The sequence below is a fragment of the Carassius carassius genome, chromosome 4 (assembly GCF_963082965.1).
Source record: "Carassius carassius chromosome 4, fCarCar2.1, whole genome shotgun sequence".
Lineage (NCBI taxonomy): Eukaryota > Metazoa > Chordata > Actinopteri > Cypriniformes > Cyprinidae > Carassius > Carassius carassius.
This window is the reverse complement of record NC_081758.1, coordinates 22,605,360-22,628,902: the sequence shown is the minus strand read 5'-3', so window position 1 is coordinate 22,628,902 and position 23,543 is coordinate 22,605,360. Positions and strand designations below refer to the sequence as shown.

Sequence of the window (23,543 nt, the reverse complement as noted above, 5' to 3'; positions counted from 1 at the left end):
TTTTTATTTGAATATATTTTAAAATGTATTAGTAATACTATTGTGCTTAAAAAAAAAGACACACACTTTTGCTTCTTCATATTTTTTTGGTGGAAACCATTTTCAGGATTCTTTGATGAATAGATAGAAATCTTTAAATGTCTTTGACTTTTGATCAAGTTAATGTGTCCTAGCTGAATAAAAATAATTTAATTGCAGTATGGGTTAAATTACAGAAGTAAAATAGCTTCAGGGAGACAAAGGAATTAGTTGCTGGAACAAGGAAAACATTGATATACTGAATACAGCTGAATATATTGTGAACCGTATCTAAAACTGAAAAGTCATTTCAGATCTTTCTTCCCCGGTGTTAAGCATGAACAATAGCTTACAGTAACTATTCATCTACAAAAGAGCCATCTGAGCTTTGGTACCATTAACAATCTGTCAATACTAACAGGTGTCAGGCCCAGAGCTCCTTCGGCACTCAAACATGACACCAGAGAGAATGATCTTTCAGTCCTAGCCATACTCTGATGCTCCCTTCACGTCACACAATGTACGTTGCCTCCAAAACACACAAGCAGGAGTGATCAACCTTTCCCATGACTTGTTTGTTCTCTTTCAGTGGCTTTAATATCGGCCTTCCATCTCCAGGGAGAGAGGCTTGTGTAAGAGCCCCGGCCCGTGGGCTCGTCTCCAGGGAATGACCAGGGTAAGGACAGCTGGTTCCACTCCCTCCCACAATCCCCCTCTCAATGAGTCTATTGGATTGGTCAGCACCGACCATCTGCCAGAGGGATGCCGCTCCCTCGTTGCAGCTCTTGCTCACACCGGCTGAACAGCTGCCTCTTCTCCTGGCTCTCTCCACCCCTGTTCCCCTACCCATAATGCCTCAGGCACAGGCCTGGGCGGGTGCTCAGAGAACTGAGTAAATGATTAATGAAGCTAATCATTATATTATCACTGGTAAAGTGTACTATATATTATCAGAAGGCCAACACAAACAACAAAAATGTTTGGAATATTTTTGCTAAAGATTCTCTGTAGATTACTGAACAATGAATGGACTGATACAGATTAATCAAAATTAGTCAACAGAAAGCAAAAATTATTTATCTAAACCTTGACGAATAGCTAAAGAAGACTCTCCACAGAGCTCAACAAACACACAAATAAAGTGATAAATTGTTTGAAGAGTCTGTAGACAATGTTGTGTGTGTCTAAGTGTACAAGAGCAACTGATTTTTGGGGAACAAACGAGCTTTCTGTAGCTGTATGAATCGGAGAAAATTGTAGCTAGGGACGGCAAAATACTCACTTATGATGGCCATGAGCGAGTTGAAGTTGCCAATGTTGAAGCATTCTCGTGCCACATCGATGAAGAACTCAATGACTCGAGCCCGATGTTTCTTCTTGACCGGCTGCATAAAAAAACAAGAAAAATTTATGAACATCAAAAAAGTCATATTCATAACTTCTAATTTAAAAGATCATTAAATATTTAGTTTAGAAACTTTCATGATATAAAATCTAAGAATATCTACACAACCATTCAAAAGTTGGGGTCGGTAAGATTTTTTTTTCTCTGTCTCTGATGCTCACTGATGCTCCCCAAGATTGCAATTATTGGATCAAAAAAAAAAAGGTATAATTGTGAAATATTCTTTTAATTATAATTTATTCCTGTCATGACAAAGCTGAATTTTCTTCAGTGTCACACGATCCACTTAATATGCCCAATTGCTCTTCAAGATACTTTTCTTGTCATCTATGCTGAAAACAGTTGTGCTGCTAAATGTTCTCGTTGAAACTGTGGTTCAGTTTTTCCAGGGTTTTCTGATGAATTGAAAGATCGACATGACATTATGAACTTACGGACTCCTTTGAAAGGTAGTGTATATTTTCTACAAGGCTTATATTTTAAATCACATTAGAATCACTTAATGTGTAACAACCTGCAGAAAAGTTGCTGGATGAGTCAAAGCAATAAAAGCAGATAATTACCATGCAGATCTCCGTCGCCACCAGATAGCTGAGTCTGTTGAACCACTCCACATAAGCCTCCAGGTTACTTGCTTTTTTGTGATCACTAAAGCATCTCTGCAAGAGTCCAAATTTCAAAAGGTCAATATCATCATGTTAATTAAAATGAGGCTTGAGTTTGGTCAAGAGCTAAATTCAGGACATTGTGCCATAATGTTTTCCAGTTTACTTTTTAAACGGTCTTTATCTCACCGGCACCATATTGGTTATCTGCCAATTATCAGCATTTTTTACTTATATCAGTCACTGTATTTTCTTTTTAACAAACTAGCATAGATTTATAACATCTGCCATTTTAATTTTCCTGTATCAGCCAGAAATTAAGTGTCGGTGCATTGATTTTTCATCCAAAATCCTGAGCTGTAAACCGTTTGGCATGAATTTAAACAGTTCATCATCTGTGAAATATTGCCCTTTAAGTGATCTCACAGAACATTGAATGCCGGGATCTGTGATTCCTACATTCCGATCCCAAGAACAAAGGCCTCGGAGATGACTGATGATCTCCAACAATGCACATTGAATCAGAGCGCTCACTGGGCCCTGTGCTATTATCTGTTTGGGGAATGTGTACAGACACCCTGTCTGAAAGCTTGGGTCACTCTAACCCTACATTCTTCACATTCCTACGGTCTCATTGTGTCGTCCATCTCACAATGCCCAATCCACCCTACTCTACCTTTGACGGAAAACATCAGAGAGCCATGGCAATGCACAAGGACCCTCTGGAGAGACAGCGACCAGAACAAAAGAGAAAAATGCACACGGGCTGTTGCCTAGCAGCCAGACGGCAACAGGCATTACAAGGCAGGGCTGAGCAAACTTTTGGAAGGTCATTGTGAGAAACCAGTTGCTAGGCTTAGTCCTCAGAAGGACACTGTGTGGAACGTGACGAGGGAAGCTTGGGCGATGATAGATTAGACGAGGAATGTGCTGTGAACGTTGTGTGAAATAGGTGACAGCGCATCGAACCCAAGGGTTAACGTAAACATTGTGAGTATTGATTTGTCAAAGTCGGATATTTGTTGTAGTGAGAGCAAGACATAATATTTGAATTGTGTATATTTTTAGTTGACCTTGCTGACCTTGTCGTTATCAAGAGGGTCCTTCTGAACAAGTGCCTGAATGAACTCCTCTGGTCCGATGTAGCTCAGTCTTTCCTGAAAAATAAAGATGATGACATCAACTTAACCTTTGCAGTTATACCAAATGGTCACCTTGAAAACAACCCACATAAGTTATTGATTTAGTAAACAAATCAATCCAAACCCACAGTGAGCTGAGGAGTGTAAGGTCATGCAAACGGAGGAAGTCCCACTCACCAGTTCAATGTGTGTGAGCTGCTGTGCCAGGGTGAAGGGGTCGCTGCAGATGGACAGAATGTCTCTCTGGATGGACTGAGGTTTGGTCTTCAGCACTGTTAGTCTGTCGGTCACAGAGGAGTTAATCTTGGCCAGAGCCTCCTCGTACTGACTCAGTGTGGTGAGCTTACGGATCAGTGTTTGTGTCATCTGTTGTACAGCTTTACGATAGAGCTGAAGAGAGACGGGGAGACAGAAGATGTGGATTTAAAACCATGATTTTATTGACAAGAATGACAAGGTAGTCATTCATTTGAAAAGACTGACAACAATTATGTCCCACACTGTTAAGAAAGCTGAGAGAATGTGCAGAGTATTTGCCCTGCAAGCATCTAATGCATTTCCAGGGGTATAATGGTGGAAAAAAGCCCCTTTCTCTTGATTGGTCAGCTATGACGTTGGTTCAGCTTACGTGGTCTAATGTTCCAAGATAGGGTCTTGAGTATGTTACATAAACAGTTAATGCAGGATTACGAAACAGCAGCACTTCATTCACATCCTTTAAAGGTTTACAAGAGTCCTGCATGCCTCCCATTCCCCTCGTAACATAAGATGGGGTTATCTAATAATAAGAGACTGACACAGTTCTGGACTTCTGTTGCATAAGAACAGGACAACAACGGTCATGCCCTGTTGCTCAACATCAGTCAGACAAGTATCTACATCCTCCGTCTGCTTGAAAATCATTGGCCTACAAGTAGTAGACCTCAAAAACATGCCATGAATTTAAATCAGTCTACTTAAGAGAAGCCTTACTTAAACGGGAGGGGGGAAAAATATTATTTCATTTCTGTCAGGCTTCTGTACTCCTTTCTGATGCATAGAAAATAAAAAGTGGCCCATTAATCTGTTGTGCAGGAGGTCAGTGGCACATAAATCCATCTGGCTCAGAACAACCTGCACTCTAGCAGATTGTGCAGATTCAAGAATATTAATGATTTGATGAGAGAAAGAAAAAGAGAGAGAGAGAGAGAGAGAGAGAGAGAGAGAGAGAGAGAGAGAGACAGAGAGAGAGAGAGAGTGTGTGTGTGTGTGTTTGTGTGTGTCATGAGACAAGTCCTTGCAGCACTATAAACGATCATGGAGAGAATCTTAATATTCCCTCTCCAAGGTCCACCATATGCCGACACACACACACACACACACACAGGAAATAAAGATATTTTTAGCAGGAGTTCTTTGCGATAACTGCTTGACATTTTGGGCAGCGGATCAGACAACTCACTTGTGGAAAAATAAGAAAGCTGCCTGTGTGCTGCCTCCACATTTTGAACCCTGGCACAAGTGTGGAACAGCTATCCACATGACACAACCTAAGAGTACAGATCACTCTGGCTTGGACACACCACACCCAGGTCATTACATTTGAAAATACACCACATTTAACTCCGATGAGTCTCTGACTGCTGTGAATCCCCCATCAATGCAGAGTCAGTGTTCCACAGTAACAGACACTCATTAACAAAATTAATGTACGAGTACATGCCGTTCACATGGGCGGAGAAAACAGCGACTGAATTACATAATACAGTCAACACACTGAGGGTATGAACGAATGCATTCTTCACTCTATGAGACGCTCTTTTCATGCACTGATACACATCTACAAGACAGTCATAACTCAAAACACAGATTTCATTTGTCTCGCCTACATCCGTAAAGATCATAAAGATATTTTGACTTTTGAATATAGAAAACATTAAGTGGTCACACCGTTAAAAAGAAAATGTGATCATCATTATGGCTAACATGTAAAATGGTATACAATAATAAAAAAATAAAAAATAGAAAATAAAATAATAATAACCATAATAATATTTTTTTTTCCCTTAAATGGCACTAAAAATGTCATGCATCATCAAAAAAAAAAATTTTTTTACATTGAATACATGTTTAGTATTTTATAAAAAATATATATATATAATAATAATAATAATATTAAAAGGAAAACATTTAAATATGGTTTTGGGTCACATACAACCTGAACTAACCTTGCCTTGTCACTAAAAGGTCAAACATTTTCTGAGACTTATTGACCTTGACACAGTGTAAGATTACACTAAACTGCTTAAGGTTTTCTTTATTTCATCCTTTAATGAGGCTTTTTTTCTTCATTATATTCAGACAACTGTACCATCTTGACATTGACTTTATATAAAAATTAAGTTTTAATTCAGAAATTAAAAACCTGCTCATCATAAGGTATATTCAGGTTATTGTATGCATGAATAACATTTTAATTTATTTTCAAATAAAGAGGTCAACTATGTCATTGACCCTTACTCACTTATAGTTATCCATGTTTTTTTGGAGTGTACATGCAGTCTTATTATCTTATCGCCCCTTTCACTAGATTGAAGAGGCGGTACAAGAAGCACACTTCCTCTATGAGCTTAGCAGGGCCACAGAAGGTCATCAGTCTCCTGGGTCAGGATAAAGCAGATCAATGGTCACACGTGTTTACTACACAAGTCACTAGAGGATGAATGCTTGTCTTTTCCAGTTAGTGAAACCTCATTCGTTTGGATCTGATGGTGTATCCTATCTAGCGCCCTGCCGTTAGTCATTACACTAATGCTCAACAACCACGTGAGATGACCAGAGCTAGCTTCAGCAAATCTCTTTATTTCACTGTACATTATCAAAAACAAAAGTTCATGACAGGAGGACTGTTCAGCTGTGGATGACAGAAAAAAGCCCACAGGGACGTTTGACGACAACACTTGATGAGAGCTGCCAACTTTATCCAAATTCAAAACAAAGCTCTGGCCAATAAGATGTCAGAATGATGTGACCACAATGGAAGGACAATAACTAGATGTAAAAAATAACATCTAATCACATAAAACCAGTGTGCCTTTGGTTTTTGTGCCTGGGAAGTTCTGATAGAACTTGGCATGAATGATGATCTCAAAATGTGGTGAAAAATCCCTTTGATGAAAAAAAATGCTAAGCCAGTAACACGGTAACAAACGAGTCAGCGCTACTGGAATCAAATTTAAATTTAAATGCAGCCTGTGGGAAATCACCAGTGAAGACAAAAGCAGCTTTCTTCTCACTCCTCTTGTCAGAGTGCTTTAGGACTAAAGAAATCTCAGCCCCCATTGCTCAGGTGTTGACACTCTTCTTGCCCAATGTGTTACATCCTATGTCTTAACCAGTTGAATGTTAAAGAAGCCATGCCATGACTTATGCAAAGGTGTTTTATTCTGTCTATGCTAATAGAGGTACTATAGGCATAAGCTAATGTCTTTGCACCTTTCAGGTATTTTAAAATGGTGTTGCCCTTTAGCTGACATTACCTCAAGAATAAAAAAAGTCATTGTTTTCACTGAAATGATCTTCCAACACTTGGAAATGGCAGACTTACTTCATCTCCAGTGCTCAGACGATGTGTTAGTTCCTTCAGGCTTTTCATCATCCTCTCATCCCTGAAGTCATAGGGAAATGTCTCCGTCCACTCAGTCAGCAACTGCAGGATCTTGGGAGCAATTTTCCTGACTCTTGCCTACAGATAAAGTAAACAACATTGTAATTGCAAATTATTATCCTTGGTTCTTAAAATGACTTGTTAATGCTAGAGCAACCATGACGACTGAAGCCACCTTGAATGTCAATCAGTGTAAAGACACTCTTGTACCTTGTCAGCCTGAGGATCAGTGAGTCGCTGCTGGTCCACACACAGATGGCACACTTTGGACATGAGCTCATATGGATGAATGAAGAGACGGGAACTGAGCAGGAATGTGAAGATGTACGTCCTCTGTAGGTAAAGAAAAAAAATACAATGTTGGCACATTAAAACAAAATATCTGCTTAAAATTAAAGCTTTTTATAATGTTACAAAAGATGAATCTCTTTGTCAATTTAATGTGTCCTTGTGATTAAAAGTTTTAATTTATTTTTTACAAATCTTACCGACACCACATTTTTCAACAGTAGTACATATTGCTGAATTTTAAGCAGAGACCGATTGCAAGGCACTTTTGCGATCTCAGTGTTTTGTTTAAAAAATAAATCTGAGATGTAAAAATAAGCATGCATGTGTTTTCAATACTCAAAATCCAATATTGTGAACTGGCTTAATACTTCTGATACTCTATACACTCACATCGGGATAGTAAGCCACCGTAGGGACCAAGTGTTCAATCAGAGCCTCCAAGGACCCGGACACCAGGTTGTTGTCATGGTAATACAGGCCTTCATAGTCCTCTTCCTTGGCCTTATAGAGATTATTGTTGTAGCCATTAGACCCATACATTGCTGGAAAGGGTGGCGTTTGAGGCATTTTGTCCTGTTGAAGGATATAAAGAAACGTCAGTATGAGGAGCCTCACCTAAATGCAAACATGATCAACTAATCCGTTAATGCTGAGCCTCCATCCTCAACTGAAGATTTTGTTTACCTTTGTGTAAAACACAAGGTCCCCAGTTTCATTATAGGAAGCGGAGTGGAAAATTACTCTTCCTCGGATGGACGACTCATGGGGAAGAATATGTCGCGATTAATCTCAATGTGCAAACACCTTCCTTGATTGAGCCTGTGAGAACTTGACTTTAAATCTCCATTTTCTAAGTATTTCAGACCCACACTAGCTGGCTCTAGTCCACCATAATAGCAGCTGAACATACCGCTGGTGGGTTTCACTCACAAACACCAACAAATTAATCTTCATGGTGCTTTTACCTCACGTGGATATACAAAACAGAGGCTCTTTTAACTACGGGTTGATACAAAAAAACACTATGACCTATAAGATCTAGTGCCTCTGAAAAGAAGCATTCTTATTTTCCCCCTCAAAACCAAAACATGGCCCATTACAGATGAGAGTCCTATGAGTCGGTCAGCATTAGCTAGAGGAGATAAACAACCAAAAGCAGTCTTTCACCCACACAGAGAGCTCTGGCTCACATTGCATCCCTCCCTCGTACTTCTGTATCTTCCAGGCTCTCGTGGAAAGGCAGAAAGTGAGGTTTGCACATGTCAATGCAGCACCTAATCACGTGAATGGATCCAGCATGCCAGCACAAGGTTCTGTGCCATTTCAGAGATCAGCTTGTGACTTTAAGTGAGATTCCTGGACACAGCGCATATGGGCCCCTCAATGGAGGCATTCACAGCTATGGCATGTGGTGTCGAGGGACACCCCAAACAATGCACAGCCCCAATGGCCGCCTGCCCATTCAGACCCGCAGGCATTTGGGTGCCAGAGTTGGACAGGAGTGCACAGGAGGGAGGGGGTGTTGTATGATGAGGTATAGTCTCAGTCCAAGTCCCCCCACAGAGACCTCCTTCATAAAACCATAGGCATTAGCATCAAAATGGAGGCCCGAGAGGTCAAGGCAGCAAACACCCCCTGCGCATCTGCTTTACCATGTGTTATACCATCTGAGAATGTCAATGAGATAAAGGAGCGGAAGGCCAAATGATGTCAAGAATGATTTCGCGCTCATCTCCAGAAATTGACTATTTGTCAAGTCCTATATGAATGATGCCTCTGGGAACCACACACAGTTTTATTCTCTGACTCGTATTCTGCAACAGAATTTGCCTTAACGTTCATAAAAATAAACCATTGTATTGTTTTAGACCAAACAGGGTCTCATTTTAAGAAGAAAAGCAGGATCCCCCTGCACATCTGCCCATGCAACCCTATTAGTGAAGCCCCCAGGCAACAAATCTGCCTGCTAAAACAGAAAAAGTCAAGGCCCTTTTAAACTCTCTAGCCGCACCAATTGCTGGTCGATTGAATTCTGACTAAATAATAAACCATGGCTGAAGCTGATTAGTAGCAGGGATTCTGGCTGCATTTACTTTTTGGATGCAGGTGTCAAGTATGGCCGGCCACATGTCCTCTCCCCTGTCCTGCTCAAACAAACACTGAGCACAGCCTTCACCACAGGGGCTGCAAACAAAAAAGGCCTTTGCTTTCACATGATTTACTGCACTGTTTTTTTTGTCAGAGCTTTTATTTTGGCCATGTAGAATATTTGGCATCCTTGCACAGCTGCATTTTAAATAGTTATGACTATCAGAAAGCTGAAAACATTCAGTCCCACCCACATGTTGACTGTAGTGTTGATTACTGTGGCTCGAGATCAAAACGGGCTTCTTCAAACATAAAGCAACACTCAGCAAGATAAATAAACAGTCTGATCTTCAGGGTTCCCACACATTTTCACCGATACATTTCCATGATTTTATACTCATTTATCCCTACTGGATAAAGACAAAGTTGATTAAAATATAATAAATATTATATATACATATACTATACACAAACATATATATATATATTGTCAATGAAATGTCTTTAAAATTTGAATATTGTAAGTAAAATACTGAATAAATAAAAAAATTCATTTTATATAATTTAAATTTAAAGTTATATTTCTATTTGGAGAACACCTATTCAATAAATAGAAAATTAAATAAAAAATGTTACTTGTCCATGATATCCATGATATTTCCATGATTTTTTTAAGATCGGTTTAGTTTGAAATCACAATTTGTAAATTCCTTGATATTTACAGGTTTTCTGTGACGGCGAGAACCCGGTCTAACGTGGAGGTTAAAACAACAAAACCCAAATGCTCCGCAATGTTTTGAAACTGGATCCTCAACAACAGATTGTGTGGATCATTGGCATGTTATTAGGAGCTGTAAAGTTGTGTTGGCAGTCTTGACTTTAAAGGTCACTTCATGCTGAATATAAAAACAACCAAGGATCAAGATTCTAACAAATAGGAAAGACTGATGAGGACTGCTGTGATGACAAGAAGAAAAGATTCCCACTCACATTTCTCTTAAAGATCCAAACAAACAGATGTCTGATGTATTCAAGAAACTGGGGTGTTTTGTGTAAATTGACAAATTACTATAAAAGGATGTAATGAATATTATGAAATGAGGAAATAAACATGTCTGTTCATGGCGCTGTTACAGACTCCAGTATGGCACAACATTGTCGGCTTTCAATAAATTCAGCAGGATTCAGGATCCAATTAAGTCTTGGTCTTTTGGTTTCTGTCAAAGTGGGTTACACATTAGCCTTGGGAAGTGAGCAGGTGTGTGTGTGTGTGTGTAAGACGGTGGGGGAAGGGAGCTGTAACTTCACTGAAACTACACAAGTGTGTCTGAGTAAATAAAGGGCTTGGCTGGTGATAGATTAGGGGGGCATAGTGTTCTTCCCCAGTAAAAGCACTTCGAGCTGCCTGCATGACTGGTATCACAGAGGCAAAGTCCAGCCAAATCACAGCGACCTGATGCAGATCAGCATTTCAAAACAGAATCAAATGTCTCTTCTATCCACAATATTGACCAAGCATAACCTTTTTTTTTTGATAAAAAAAGAGAAGTACAGTATAAGGCTGCTGACAAACTACACAGATTAATCAAGTAGGTAAGCCAATCTGCTTAAGCCCCCAAATAGCTTACTTATTTGATAGTGGGGAAGAATGATCATCTGAAATTAACACGGGAATACCAGCAATCAACAACCCTCCAGGTTCCCATACCCACCCACAACAAGACCACTACTATACTAATAAATATGAGAAATGAAAAATGATTTCCCCACTGAAAACGCTCAGCAAACACTAAACACTTCCATAAATCTTCATCCTGCAGTGCAAACCTAGCACACACCATGTACACTATTTTTAAGCCACTTTACTGTAAATTTATATTATCCTAAACAATAAAAAGACAGACATTTACACAGGACTTTAAGATTTCACTAATCTCAATGTGTTTTATAGACTTGGAACTGCAGTTTTAATATTCCTTCTTATTACCAGTTTTCGCTGACTGTGGGAACCCAGTATGGATGTAAGTTAGCTAGTGAATTAAATGAACACTACAGTCATTCGGTGAAATATTATACTTTAAAGTATACCACAAAAAAAAACAAGCAATCATTCATTTCCAGTGCAGTATATCAAATTACATGACGGCTTAGTTGTGTTCTACATCTGTTGTAACGTACATTGTATAATATTGCACTTGTAAGAACTCACACTCAAGACCACCAGCATACAGGTCACATTCTCCCTTGACAAGGTGAATATGACCAGCACGGAATATCTGTTGGTAACATATGTCAGTAAACGATTCTGTCTCGCATGAACGTAATTTATTGACTTACGAACACAGAGCAGGTCGTAAATAAAAAATCTAAATGCATGCAAACCAAGCCGCGTATTGAACGCATCGAGCGCTTCTCGAAACAGTTGGAGTTTCTCACCTCGAAAGGGACCGAGACTCCGCTGTAGATCAGCCCTGCAGAAGTTTGCCGACGAATAGCTGCGCAAGATGAAGCTCCGGACATATAACAACACGCTTAAAAACAAATATTCTCAATACATACGAAACTAATAAGAAGTCACGCGGCGTATTCCCATGTCATACGAATACTGACTGTGACACTCAAGCGCATGATCCTTATAAATATAGCCAGGCAGACAGTACGAGCAACACGAATCCGAGCAAGTGTGCTACTGATCCACTGAGCGCGCGAATAGTAAATGATAGTGGGCGGTGTTTTGGAATCCAGACAGCCAATCAGCGGACAGCACCAGACAACCGCGTGCATGTCTATGGTCTACGCTTGAAAACGAAAACATATGGGAATTTTACCAAAAGAGAGAGACAACTGAAAGAAGAACTAGACTAAATGCCCGTGTCAGCGAAAATCCCCTTAAAATAATCTTTATGGTTAGCCTACAAGTCCATTATATCCTGAACGATAGCGGTCTCATTTGATTTTTTTTCCACATTCTGGTATATGTAATGTTAATCTGTATAATCTTTTTTTAGGTTAAATTAAATCTGTGAAACACACTATACCCACCCTGTCTCGTTGTAGAATTGTTTTTGTGTTTTGTTAGTGTGCTTTTTTATTTATTCGTAATTAAAAATTATTGTCGCCTCTCTCACCTCAATGGTATCAATCTGTTTGTCGTTTAAATTGACAGAACAAATTGATTCACCTGATAAACTTTACCTCACTCCATGGTTAACCTAATAATGCTTCTGAACATATAACTACAGTTTCCACATACCTATAGTTTAAATTGCTATATATGCATATTTCATGTCTATGTATTATTTGTTAAGAAGCATATATGTGTGTTAAAATATTAAATGTCTTAAGCAGATCAGCGCCTTAAATCATATTTGATATCAAACCAGTCAAATAAAAAGCAGAATAGCACAAATTTGTTCAGCTTTAAAATAAAAGACAGAGAATAAATCATCTCTAAAATCTGCATATCAAAAGATTCTTTAAACGTGGTGTGAAAATTGGGATGTTTCTTCATGCCTTTGACAACCAGTCTGAATAAAATTTGAAAATGGGGAGCATTATGCTTGAAAACAACCAATCGCAGAGCTCACATCTTGGCTAACACCTCCACAATGGGCCCACAGTTATGTAACCTCTGTGTATTCAAAATCATTGTTCATAGTGTAGAGTGTGTGGAGGAGTTTGTAAAGATGTGAAGAACTAACAGTTCAGCTCTCTGTAAAAGTTAACACTACCATCAAGAACAAAACAGCAATAAAAATGTCCATTCAAGTCCAGCCGTTCTCCCCATTTAATACACATTTGAGGTTAGTCGGCACAGACAGTCTGATCTATATCTTCCCATCTACTCCAGAGGTACTCACACCCGGTTTTTTGTCCTAGATGGGGTATTATGAATGTGAAAAGTTGACACAATGTAGTGATTTCTCAAATCAAGATCCTAATCCACATCTATTCTAAGAAAAATCATGTACTAGCAGTTGATCAGGCACTGTGATAAGAACAACAGTATATTAGCTGTAGTTAACCTAAGTGCTAATGTACTGCAGAAACCTATGCTAAACCTCCATTACTTGAGGGCAAAGATGTCACAATCAGCTTTGACTTTTGATCTTTGGAGTGACTCAGTTATCATATTGTTTAAAAGCCACTCAATTTCACGAGTGCATTCATTTAATAGATTTATAAAACTCCATATAAGAAATAATATTATGCCAAATTGGGTGTGATTTTGCCCCTAATGAAACTATATATATACAGATTCATTACCTCAGCAAATCAAGCTGACTCTTTCCAGATGTACCCATATCTATTGACTTACATCTTGATTTACATCATATCAAACTTCAGTCCGTCAGTCATTGGGAAGAAACAATCAGGAATAATGGGCGGCAACCAATCCCAGACAAAGGGCAAAATTAGGTCAGTACAGTCTACTGCTTCTTCTACTCAATCCTCATTCATAGATCCTTATTAGTAACTCACATTTTACGTCAGATGATCACATGCATGGAAAAGTCCAAGCATGGAAACTAATGTGACACAATGCTCAGAATTAGCTTCCAAATGAGGAACAAGATATGTGTGTTTGTGTGTTACTTCCTGACATTTAATTTTACAAAAAAAAAACCTTTGTAAAATTGTGACTGATGAGTTAAATGAAATCCCACTCTATATCTCATAAACCTAACTCTGTAACAATTTTTTTATTATTATTATTTACTGAATAAATTCAATTTTATGGTCTGCACTAAACTGACTAATCTTAATGTTATTTATTATTATTAGTTATGTGTACTACTATTTACATCATAAAATGTAGTATCACACTCTGAGAATATTTTAGTGAAAAGGCTTTACCTATTCCTTAAAGTCCAGCTACTTAACCCCAACACTTTTCCTACCTTTTATAAATCATGCTGAGATATACATGGTCAATTTTACTCAAAGTCTGTATAGACTTGTTCACAAACATACCAGGGAATCCCCAACTGGCAAGTAAAGAATGGCTGAAGTACTTTCCCAGTCTATTTCTCTTAATGGATTAAAGTTTTACTTTACACTCTGCAAACTGATACAGACAGTTGTAGTCAAATGTAACCTGATGATTAAAACCATTTGAAAATATGACTGCATTTGATTTGCAGAGAATTTGGTCCATACATACATTTCCAGAGTAATGTCTGAAGCACAAATTTTTTCACAGTTGGCCTAGTTCACTGTTTGCGTGAGCCTGAGGAGAGCGCCTTTATGTCTCTGCCTGACAAAACCGCTCACATCCCAGAAACCAAAAAATAGGACATCTCTAACTACGAGATGTGACTTTTGAGAAACTTTGATGTGAAGTTCAGTAAATCATCCCCCCAAAAAGCTCAACAACAACAGTGAAAAAATTCTGTCACAATGATTTGTGTTTCTTCTGAGGTGACCTCAGCACTGACGGCTTTTCATAAGGATCGCTGCGACAGATAATAACCCACTGAACTCATCCCTGAAGGTCACAAAGATCTCGCCTCTCCCCTCCCATTCTACAACAACAGATGCCACATGATACGACATGTCACAGATGGAGCGGATCAGATCAAAGGACAGGTGTAACAGCGACCAGAGACTTGGCTCATATTCTAAGAGAATCAACAATTACTTAAGGGCAAACACTTGTCTCAAGATATAAAAATGTATTATATATAAAGATATTATATTATATATTGGCCATTAGAGTAAGAATAAATTAGAATTCGTATTAATGTGTTGACTACACCTGGATGATCCACAGTTGTTGTTTTTTTATACTTGTTCATGAGTCCCTTGTTCATCCTGAACAGTTCAACTGCCCGTTGTTCTTCAGAAAAGTCCTTCAGGTCCCACAGAGTCTTTGGTTTTCTGGCATCTTTTGTGTATTTGAACCCTTTCCAACAATGATTTTATGATTTTGTGAGGACAACTGAGGGACTTATACTTAACTATTACAAAACGTTCAAGCAGTAATTGATATATATAAACATTGCATGTTTTTTACTGTATATAATATACATTTATATTTGTATATTATTGGATATATATGCATACACACAAGCACAAACAGAACTTTCCGCCCAGCAGGTGTGGGAGACTGGCTGCCAGCAAAATGAACAGGAAAGCTGAAAACACTCGATGTTCTCTTGTCTCCCACACTCACTCGAGGGCCAAAGAACATGATCTCCCTCCCATATATCTCAGGGGTAAACACAATCACATGATTAGACTCAGACCTTACTGTAGGTTGTTATATATAAACAATTATATAAACACATCTGGATAACAATGTACACGCTATATTGTTTATGCAGTTGTCACACTCTCTGGAAGCATGCCATGAATTATGAAACATTTTCCTGTCAGTTCTGACACATAACAGCATTAACTGCTCTCAGCCATCACAACACTTTTAGATCTATAAGCCCTGAACTACATATAAGAAGCCACACACACACATACATACATACATACATATATATATATATATATATATATATATATATATAGATGCTTTAAGTCAGTCAGGGGGCAAAAGACTATCTTGTGTCCATCTGTGACTTTGCTGTGTGATTGCTGACATTTTAATTATCTTTGACAGAAGCAAGAGACGTAAGGCTTCAGTCTGGGGAAAAACTGCCTACAAAAGAAGATGGCTTGTAAAACTGTCTAAATGACAAGGAAAATAAATAAAATAAACTTTATCAAAACTCAATGATTACTTACAATGACTAAACGGACTCAAATCTCCAAAATAGTCTACAAAAAAGTCACATTATGAGCATCCCAGAGAAGAGCTGTGAGAACTATGTTAAGTGCTTTGGGAGGGGTCCTGAAGCACATGAGACAGCAGTTGGAAGACATTGCGTGTGTGCATGTGGAGTGACATTAATGAATGGGGGGAAGGTTAGGAAATGGAGGAAACTAGAAGACAACACCCAGACAAACTCCCTGTGACCCACATACCCTACCTCTCCCTCCCCCGTCTCCCCTCCACCTTCAGGCTAGAGACGGCTTGAGAGCTGACATTCCATCCCAACCCCCCTCTGTCAAAACAAACAAGAGGACCACCTGAGGAAAAGGAATTGGTTTGTCACATTTTCAAGGGTCTATTCTTAACCAGCCAGGGGTCCACATCACTTGAATGCCTTCATATTACACTTCAGATTTGGGTACCCAAGACATACATGAGAAATCAATTCAAGACATTCTAATAATAACTATGTTTTTGTGTATGACACACTATTGCATAGCACTAAGGCATGCCAGAAGAAGTATTTTTTTGTCCTGCTTATGGGTGTTGTCTTTCATCAGCAAAGGCTACAAAGATTATGCACTTCATAGAAAAGAAATATTATGTAATGGGACAAATGTCACAAACACTAAAGTAAGTTGAACTACGTCAATCAGCACCTATGGATATTCACAATTTGACAAGCATCATGCAAACACTTCAAGCAATATTAACAATAACCAAGATTAAGCCAATATTCTGGTTTCTATATTTTATGCATTTACATTTATGCATTGACTATGCAGTGACTTACAGTGCATTCAGGCTATACATTATTATTTTTTTAATAAGTATGTGTGTACCCTGGGAATTATACCCACAACCTTTTGCACTACTAACGCAATGCTCTACCACTGAGCCACAGGAACAGGTTTCTAGAAATATAGACATGGCTGACATATATACTACCATTCAAAAATTTAGTCAGTAAGATCTTTTATTTGAAAGGAATTTCTTTTATTCAGTCAGAAAACGATCAAAAGTTACAGTAAATACATTAATCGTTTTACAAAAGGTTTCCATTTCAAATAAATGCTGTTCTTTTGAAGAATCCAGAAGAAGATGTTAAACAGCTGTTTGCAGCAATGATAAGAAATGTTTGTTCAGCACCAAATCAGCATAGAATTATTTCTGAAGGATCATGTGACTCTGAAGACGGGCATAATGATGCTGAAAATTTAGCTTTGACATCACAGAAATCTTAAAATATATTCAAATATATTCAATTTTAAAAATATATATACTCAACTGTTGAGTGTTTATGTATTGTAAATGCAAATACACTGCAACTCTCCATTCAATCTTATTTTTGTCGTCTGTTTGAATATAGCTCCACCATCCAACAGCTGAACAGGGTTGTGTGTTCACTTGTGTGTTTGTACGCTTTCATTAATTCCACCAATGCAGATGACACCTGCTCAGTCAACTGGCTGCATAGCTGGCGTTTCTATTTTTCAAAGTCGTCTACTGGATAATCTCACATCGCCTAGGAATGAAAATGCCAGAAAATGCCAAAAAAAAATGAAATAACGAGACAAAACAGTTTACCCAACACAAATATATAAAAGATAATCTGTTCAGATTACATAGGAATGGTCCCTTTTCATGGCCTTCCAAGTCCACAGACAGGCACCACAGCCCTCGCTGAGGCTCTACTGGGCACTCTGAGGCATGCAGAGGAAAAGTAAAGGTGCCATAATTCAGACTATTTATGTAACAGCATGTAGTGATACACTCAGTTTCTATAGGTTGCATTTGCCTATTAGAACGGGTCACTAGACAGTCTGCTCTGACCCTGCTCACAGCCTTCGCCATCATGCCACCAGTGTCTGAAACAATGCAAGCGCAGATGGCAGGCACGCCACGCCAAATGCCACACAAAGCAGTGCCAGATGGAGCCGGCCTTGGATTTATCTGCCTGATAAAAGGGTATGGAGAGATTGCACATTTTGGTGATTCAAAAAATAGCCAAATATCTGTATAGGAACAACCTTTCCATCATGTCTCACTTCTTACTTCCAGACAAATTCTCCCTCTGATCTGCTAATGTCCAGACCTGACAGATTACACAAGATCTCCTGCAAAGGAGGGGAAGTTGTTCTGGATGGACAATGCACCTGTTATGCACTTTGGTACTGTTTTGGGTTCTAAGACAGGAGCATGAGGCACTTTTTCCCCTTCCTGTTTAACTTTTACAGCCACCATAGATACGTGTTTTTAATATGGCTATTCTTAAACTAGCCACTGAGACAAAGTGATCAATGAACACAGTTGTTTGCCATCCTACATTCATGTAGAATGCAAGTCTCAGATGTTGTGAAATCTCATTAAAATTAATTAATCAATACCTTTCTGTACACAATATGAAATACATTTTCCTAACAAGATGAGGTGACAGAAAAACAAAAGCTTATTATTAGTTCTCATAAATTGTACACGATTCGTATTATAGAGTATAACAGCATGAAATCACAACTTTTTCAATGGAACTGCTAAAGTTACTATATCATATTGAATCAAGAGCAGTAAAGTGATGAAAACTCTTCCTGAAATCCAACTCTTAGGAAATTCCTGAGCACAGTTCAGCAGCTGTGACGTGACCTTATGACCCAAACACTATGAATCAATGCCCCTGTGAATCCATGTGGATGTTATGGTTTAAAAAGTATTGTTACAGTCCTTTCAGAACAGAACTGTCCTTATTAGCTAATGAGGGTCCGTGTATTTTTCTGCAAACAGAGTGAAGATCTACTGATTCCTGCCTGTGTGTCCTCGTGCTGTGTGTCCTCATGCTGTTTTCTCGGTGAGGTGAGGAGTGAAACGGAAGCTGCACAGCCCATCCCAACCCATCCCAATCTATCTATCTATCCTCTAACAACATACATTCAAGTCTATCAACCACATAGCAATTATCACACAGTTCTGCAAAGGCAACATACACTAGTACAGTAAAACACCTGCTTATGTTACATTATTACATTATTATTTTAACTAAAATCAGCTGGACCATACCACTACACAACCAGGATCTGTATCATATTTATAATCCATATCAGTTATGCAAAACCCTGTTATTGTATAGAACAATAATCTAAAAGACAAAGTACCAGTGAGAATGATAACCCAATTTACATTTAAACACTATTTACGTAGACCGACTCCACCGGTTCAGATTATGCTGAACACTGATACTGCAGCCAAAAGGATATTGATATTGACTGTACAGTATACTTCAGTGAAATGCCTAGAAGAAAGAATAATAGTTTAAAGGAAATTCAAAGCATTTACCATCATGCCGTGTGGAAGACACATAAAATATTAATTTGCAATAGGTGAACACCGTATGACAGTGACATGAATAGCTCATTATTTATGAATGTGGCACTGGATCTATTCTGATGATACTGTATTCTTAGTCACTGTGTGACCATTTTGAAACGCATAATCTGTCTTATGTACAACTTTAATCGAGTGATTCTCAATGTTGCAATAAGCCATGATGTAATACATGCATAAACAAACTCAAAATGTAGAATCAGGATTAAAGCTCATAACAGTGGTGTTCAAGATGGGGTCTGTAGCAGTACTGCAGGGAGTCCGCCAATTACTGTGTGAAGTTATGAGTAAAACATGTATTAACAAAATTACAATATACTTCAACCAAAGCTAAAGTTAAAAGGGTAAAGATCAGTTTTATTGTACCTCTCACAATGTATTAAGTAAAATAAAATCAAATAAAAAGCACATTGAATATATGTATATGAATCTGAACATGGAAAAAAAATCGCTTTCAAAATTCTCACTCAAAAACAGCTAGTAAATTTCACAAATAATTACATTTTCAAGTTTAAAGGCTGAAATAGTACCTTTAACATGTATTGTACTCTAATGCAGTAATTTACAGTGACACATTAATAAGTATTTTAACAGATTTCAATGCAAGCATCAATACAAAGTATGCAAATACATTAAAATCAAAGTCGGTGTCAACTTTATTGTCATTTTTAACACAGTTCCTTCAGGAAACAATAGACACACATATAACAGACAGACACAAGGTCTAAAAAAACAACAGTAAACCTGGACAACAAACACAGCAAACGGTGTCACAAGGTACACAGAATAAAAAACAGAATTGACAAGTAGATAATGTTAATAATATAATATGGTACTACAACACTCACTGTTCTGTCTCCCTTTATTAATAATGGGTCTTAAGGCTTTAAAAATATACATGCATATCATTTTACATGTAACCATATAACGATTACCATTCTGTATCATGCATGTCAGCTGTATGTCAGCTTGTTTGCCTGTCAGTTAGGTTTATATACATGCTTCTATCCCAAGCAAAATAAAGCAACCTGCTGTTAAGGATAGTTCCCCATGAAAACTGGGCTCCTTGCTGAAAGCACAATGTTGACTGAAAGCTTTCAAAGCCCACCTCTGCCTGGGACGCAAACCCCTACTTTTGTGCTGTCAGTCAAGACTCTTCCACTAGTGCACCTGCTCATGTTCACTTTCTTCTCAGCATGGATGTCTGTACAACTTCACTTCAACATCCAAGAGAGGCGGCTTGCTGATATATCTATCTATAATAAAAACTGTAAGACGGAAGGAAAGCATGTATTTCACAGCTGTTGAAGTCATTACAAGATGCACTGACTCGTCAGTCAGCGCTGTATATTGCTCTGCTCTTTCTGGATAAATATACTTTTTTGCCATTTAGTGCACTTTGAACATGCAGAGGGTGAGTAAAATATAATGGTGGGTGACGGTGGTGACAGCTGCTTGAGGAGGGTACAAATGAACCGTGACACTTTCAAGAGCCTCAGGAGATCGCATGCAGCTGTTTTGACTAATGGTGATTTCTTTCATAAATGTCACTGTTCATCATTTCTTTATAGAGAACAAAATAAAATATTTAGAAGAGACTTCACGGATCACATCCATAATGCAAATATTAATTATCTTTATGCTGACCAGTGTGCCTATCCAGTAAGTGAATTTTTTACTTCACCTAATGTGACACCATACTAGATTCATAACGCTAGAAAATTACAGGATATATTTCAAATATGTACAGTAATTCCCTGTAATGCTACTTCAATTTCCATCCAGGAATGAATTCCTTTAAAAGCATTTATATAACATATTATGCATGATATTTTTATGAAATATACTGGGAACCTCATGCTAATCATGTGTTAATTCATTCTAAAGGAAACGTTGTAAAAAGGCCCTAAACTTCCTAGTTCTTTCATGCAAAGGAAACTCTGGGTTGTACATGATCAGTCACGATAGTGCTTTTGCAACTCCTCAGTAAATAAGTAAATAAACTGCTCTTCAGGAAATCAATAGTTAAAAAATATATATATATTATGATTTACAATAAGCACTGGAATAGTTATCATGCTTTAGTGATGTTGCAGAATCATCAGCTAGAACATCATGACTTTCTGAAGAGCTTTTATGTTCCAATATGGGATCAGAACTTTTTCAATGCCAGGCAACTGGATGCTTAATATTTGTCTGACCTCTCCTTCTGTCTATTTGACTGTGTTTTGGACCAAACTGTTGTTTTATTAACGGTTTCCAGTGGTTACCACACTCTGTATTCAGCTGCTTCCTGTTGGGTAACGTTTCTATGACAGTTGTTTACTGAACAACATTCAGACACTGTTTTATGTTCTCATCCACAATATAACATGCAACAATATGAACCGATAAAATGATCTGAGATCAGTCTTAAAGAAAGACATAAGTTCTGTTGATTAATAAGAAAATCTGAAGAGGCAAGGGTTTAAATGACACTTTGCCATGGCTCACATGAGAGGACTCTTCCATAAGTGTATTTTGCTTTTATAGAAAAGAAAAAAAAACACTTGCTTACATAACTAATATTATTCAAAAACCAATAACATATAGCAACGGCAAACTCATTTAAAATTGCCAAATTGTTTCAAATCTACTCTTTGGCAGTTTATAAGTAAAGATTCTGCAAAACCATATTTTAGATTCCTTAATCTTACCTCATATCTAAACTTAACCAATTACCTTACTAACTATTAATAAGAACACACACACAGATCTAAATGAAACAAAAACAAAGGGAATCTAAAAATAAACAGGCCGAGTATATCAGCCTCTCTGGCTGTTGCAGAATGAGTCAGATTTGATGAACATTAACATATTTTTGTCAATATTCAGCAGTTAATGACCACTCAACAGTATAATGTCTGTCTGTAAAACTGAAACTCTACTTTCACTCCCTGAGAACATGTTTTAGCTTCATGCTGTGGCACCCTTTGACAGACTAGAGTGATCTAATGTTGACTAGATTTGACCTAATATAAAGTACCTAAGTAGCATTTTAGAGCTCAGAATTTGATTTTAGAGTTCTGTAATAAATTTTTTATGTTTGTTTCTTAACATTGAAACCAAAGAACATCAACAATATGGAAAGAAATATCTAATAGAGTAACAAAGAAAATCTACTTTTTACTGTGACAGCTTTTAAACCCATAACTGTGGCTTTCTGCTGAACACCAAACCCTAACACCAAACCTGTAGAGACAGACAAGAAAGTCTGACAATGCCGCTTGACTCAAAGTCTCAAGCACGTCAATCAAACTCGCCAGCGAGGAGGAGAAAGAAGGGATGTTTTCTCATCTATACCATAACCAACAAGATTATGTGGCATGGAACCCATGAGAATTATTTCCACATATAAGAAATCCAATAAATCTCTCACAAATTTAGCAGTTGGTGGGTGAATGAGTTTAAGTCAGTGGCTACCTATTGGATTCAAAGGGCTGTTTCCTTATGATGTAACTGGATATGAGCTCATTATGAGTCAGACAGACAGAGAGAATTGAGAAGAGAAGCATGTAAATGCTTCAGTGGGCTTAAAGACAAAGTCCTTGCTCTCTCTCTCTCTCTCTCTCTCTCTCACACACACTTGACAGTAATCGTTTTTGAGTCTCCCCCTTCTCTCATCTGTTGCCATTCAGACAGCAGTAAAAGCTGTGCCAGGGTCCCCAGTGAGACCTCGAGAAACACTCTCTGAAGTCAAGATGAAAAAAACACAGCTAAATCTACTGGCGATATTCAGGATTATCTCCCAACAAAAAGACTGAACTCCAGACACAGCAGTGCTCATGCAAGCACCAGAGGTTCATGTGTACCCGCATGTTCAGTATTTGGGTAATTATACTATTATATGTGTTCATGTAAACGTCCAGAATGGTCCCTCTTATCTGGTTGTGAAACAGTGTTTTTCAAGCTCTCTGTCATACTCTCCTAAGACCCAACAACTTCCTTTAGTTTTCTGCAGAGAGCATTTGGTTGTTAAATGTTTGTGTAATTTATTTGGACATGACAACTTCTAACTTCCTCCCTGAAGACACCTGACTTAGAATGATAGATCTTTTATCAGTATGCTCATATATTAAATATTATGGATAGAATCAAGTCAGTAATACTAAGTCAGAAATTAACAATAACTAACTCACTGAGCACATAAATTCAGTGTATTCCACAT

At 38.0% G+C, this 23,543-nt stretch overlaps 1 protein-coding gene across 2 annotated transcripts in view; it reads right to left on the bottom strand.

The window, feature by feature from the left end:
- Positions 1 to 23,543, bottom strand: part of LOC132139511 (ras-GEF domain-containing family member 1B-A-like) — a 70,380-nt gene that overhangs the window by 6,401 nt on the left and 40,436 nt on the right. The window contains exons 1-8 of one of the 2 annotated variants that reach the window (XM_059547916.1): positions 11,632 to 11,898; positions 7,498 to 7,680; positions 7,027 to 7,149; positions 6,757 to 6,894; positions 3,348 to 3,560; positions 3,111 to 3,185; positions 1,987 to 2,082; positions 1,301 to 1,403 (exon numbers count right to left, since the gene is read on the bottom strand). In XM_059547916.1, coding sequence (XP_059403899.1) covers positions 1,301 to 1,403; positions 1,987 to 2,082; positions 3,111 to 3,185; positions 3,348 to 3,560; positions 6,757 to 6,894; positions 7,027 to 7,149; positions 7,498 to 7,680; positions 11,632 to 11,715 — 1,015 coding nt within the window. In that variant the 5' untranslated portion in view covers positions 11,716 to 11,898. Of the gene's footprint in view, positions 1 to 1,300; positions 1,404 to 1,986; positions 2,083 to 3,110; positions 3,186 to 3,347; positions 3,561 to 6,756; positions 6,895 to 7,026; positions 7,150 to 7,497; positions 7,681 to 11,631; positions 11,899 to 23,543 lie in introns of those variants that run through there. The other variant, XM_059547915.1, reaches the window with a different exon arrangement.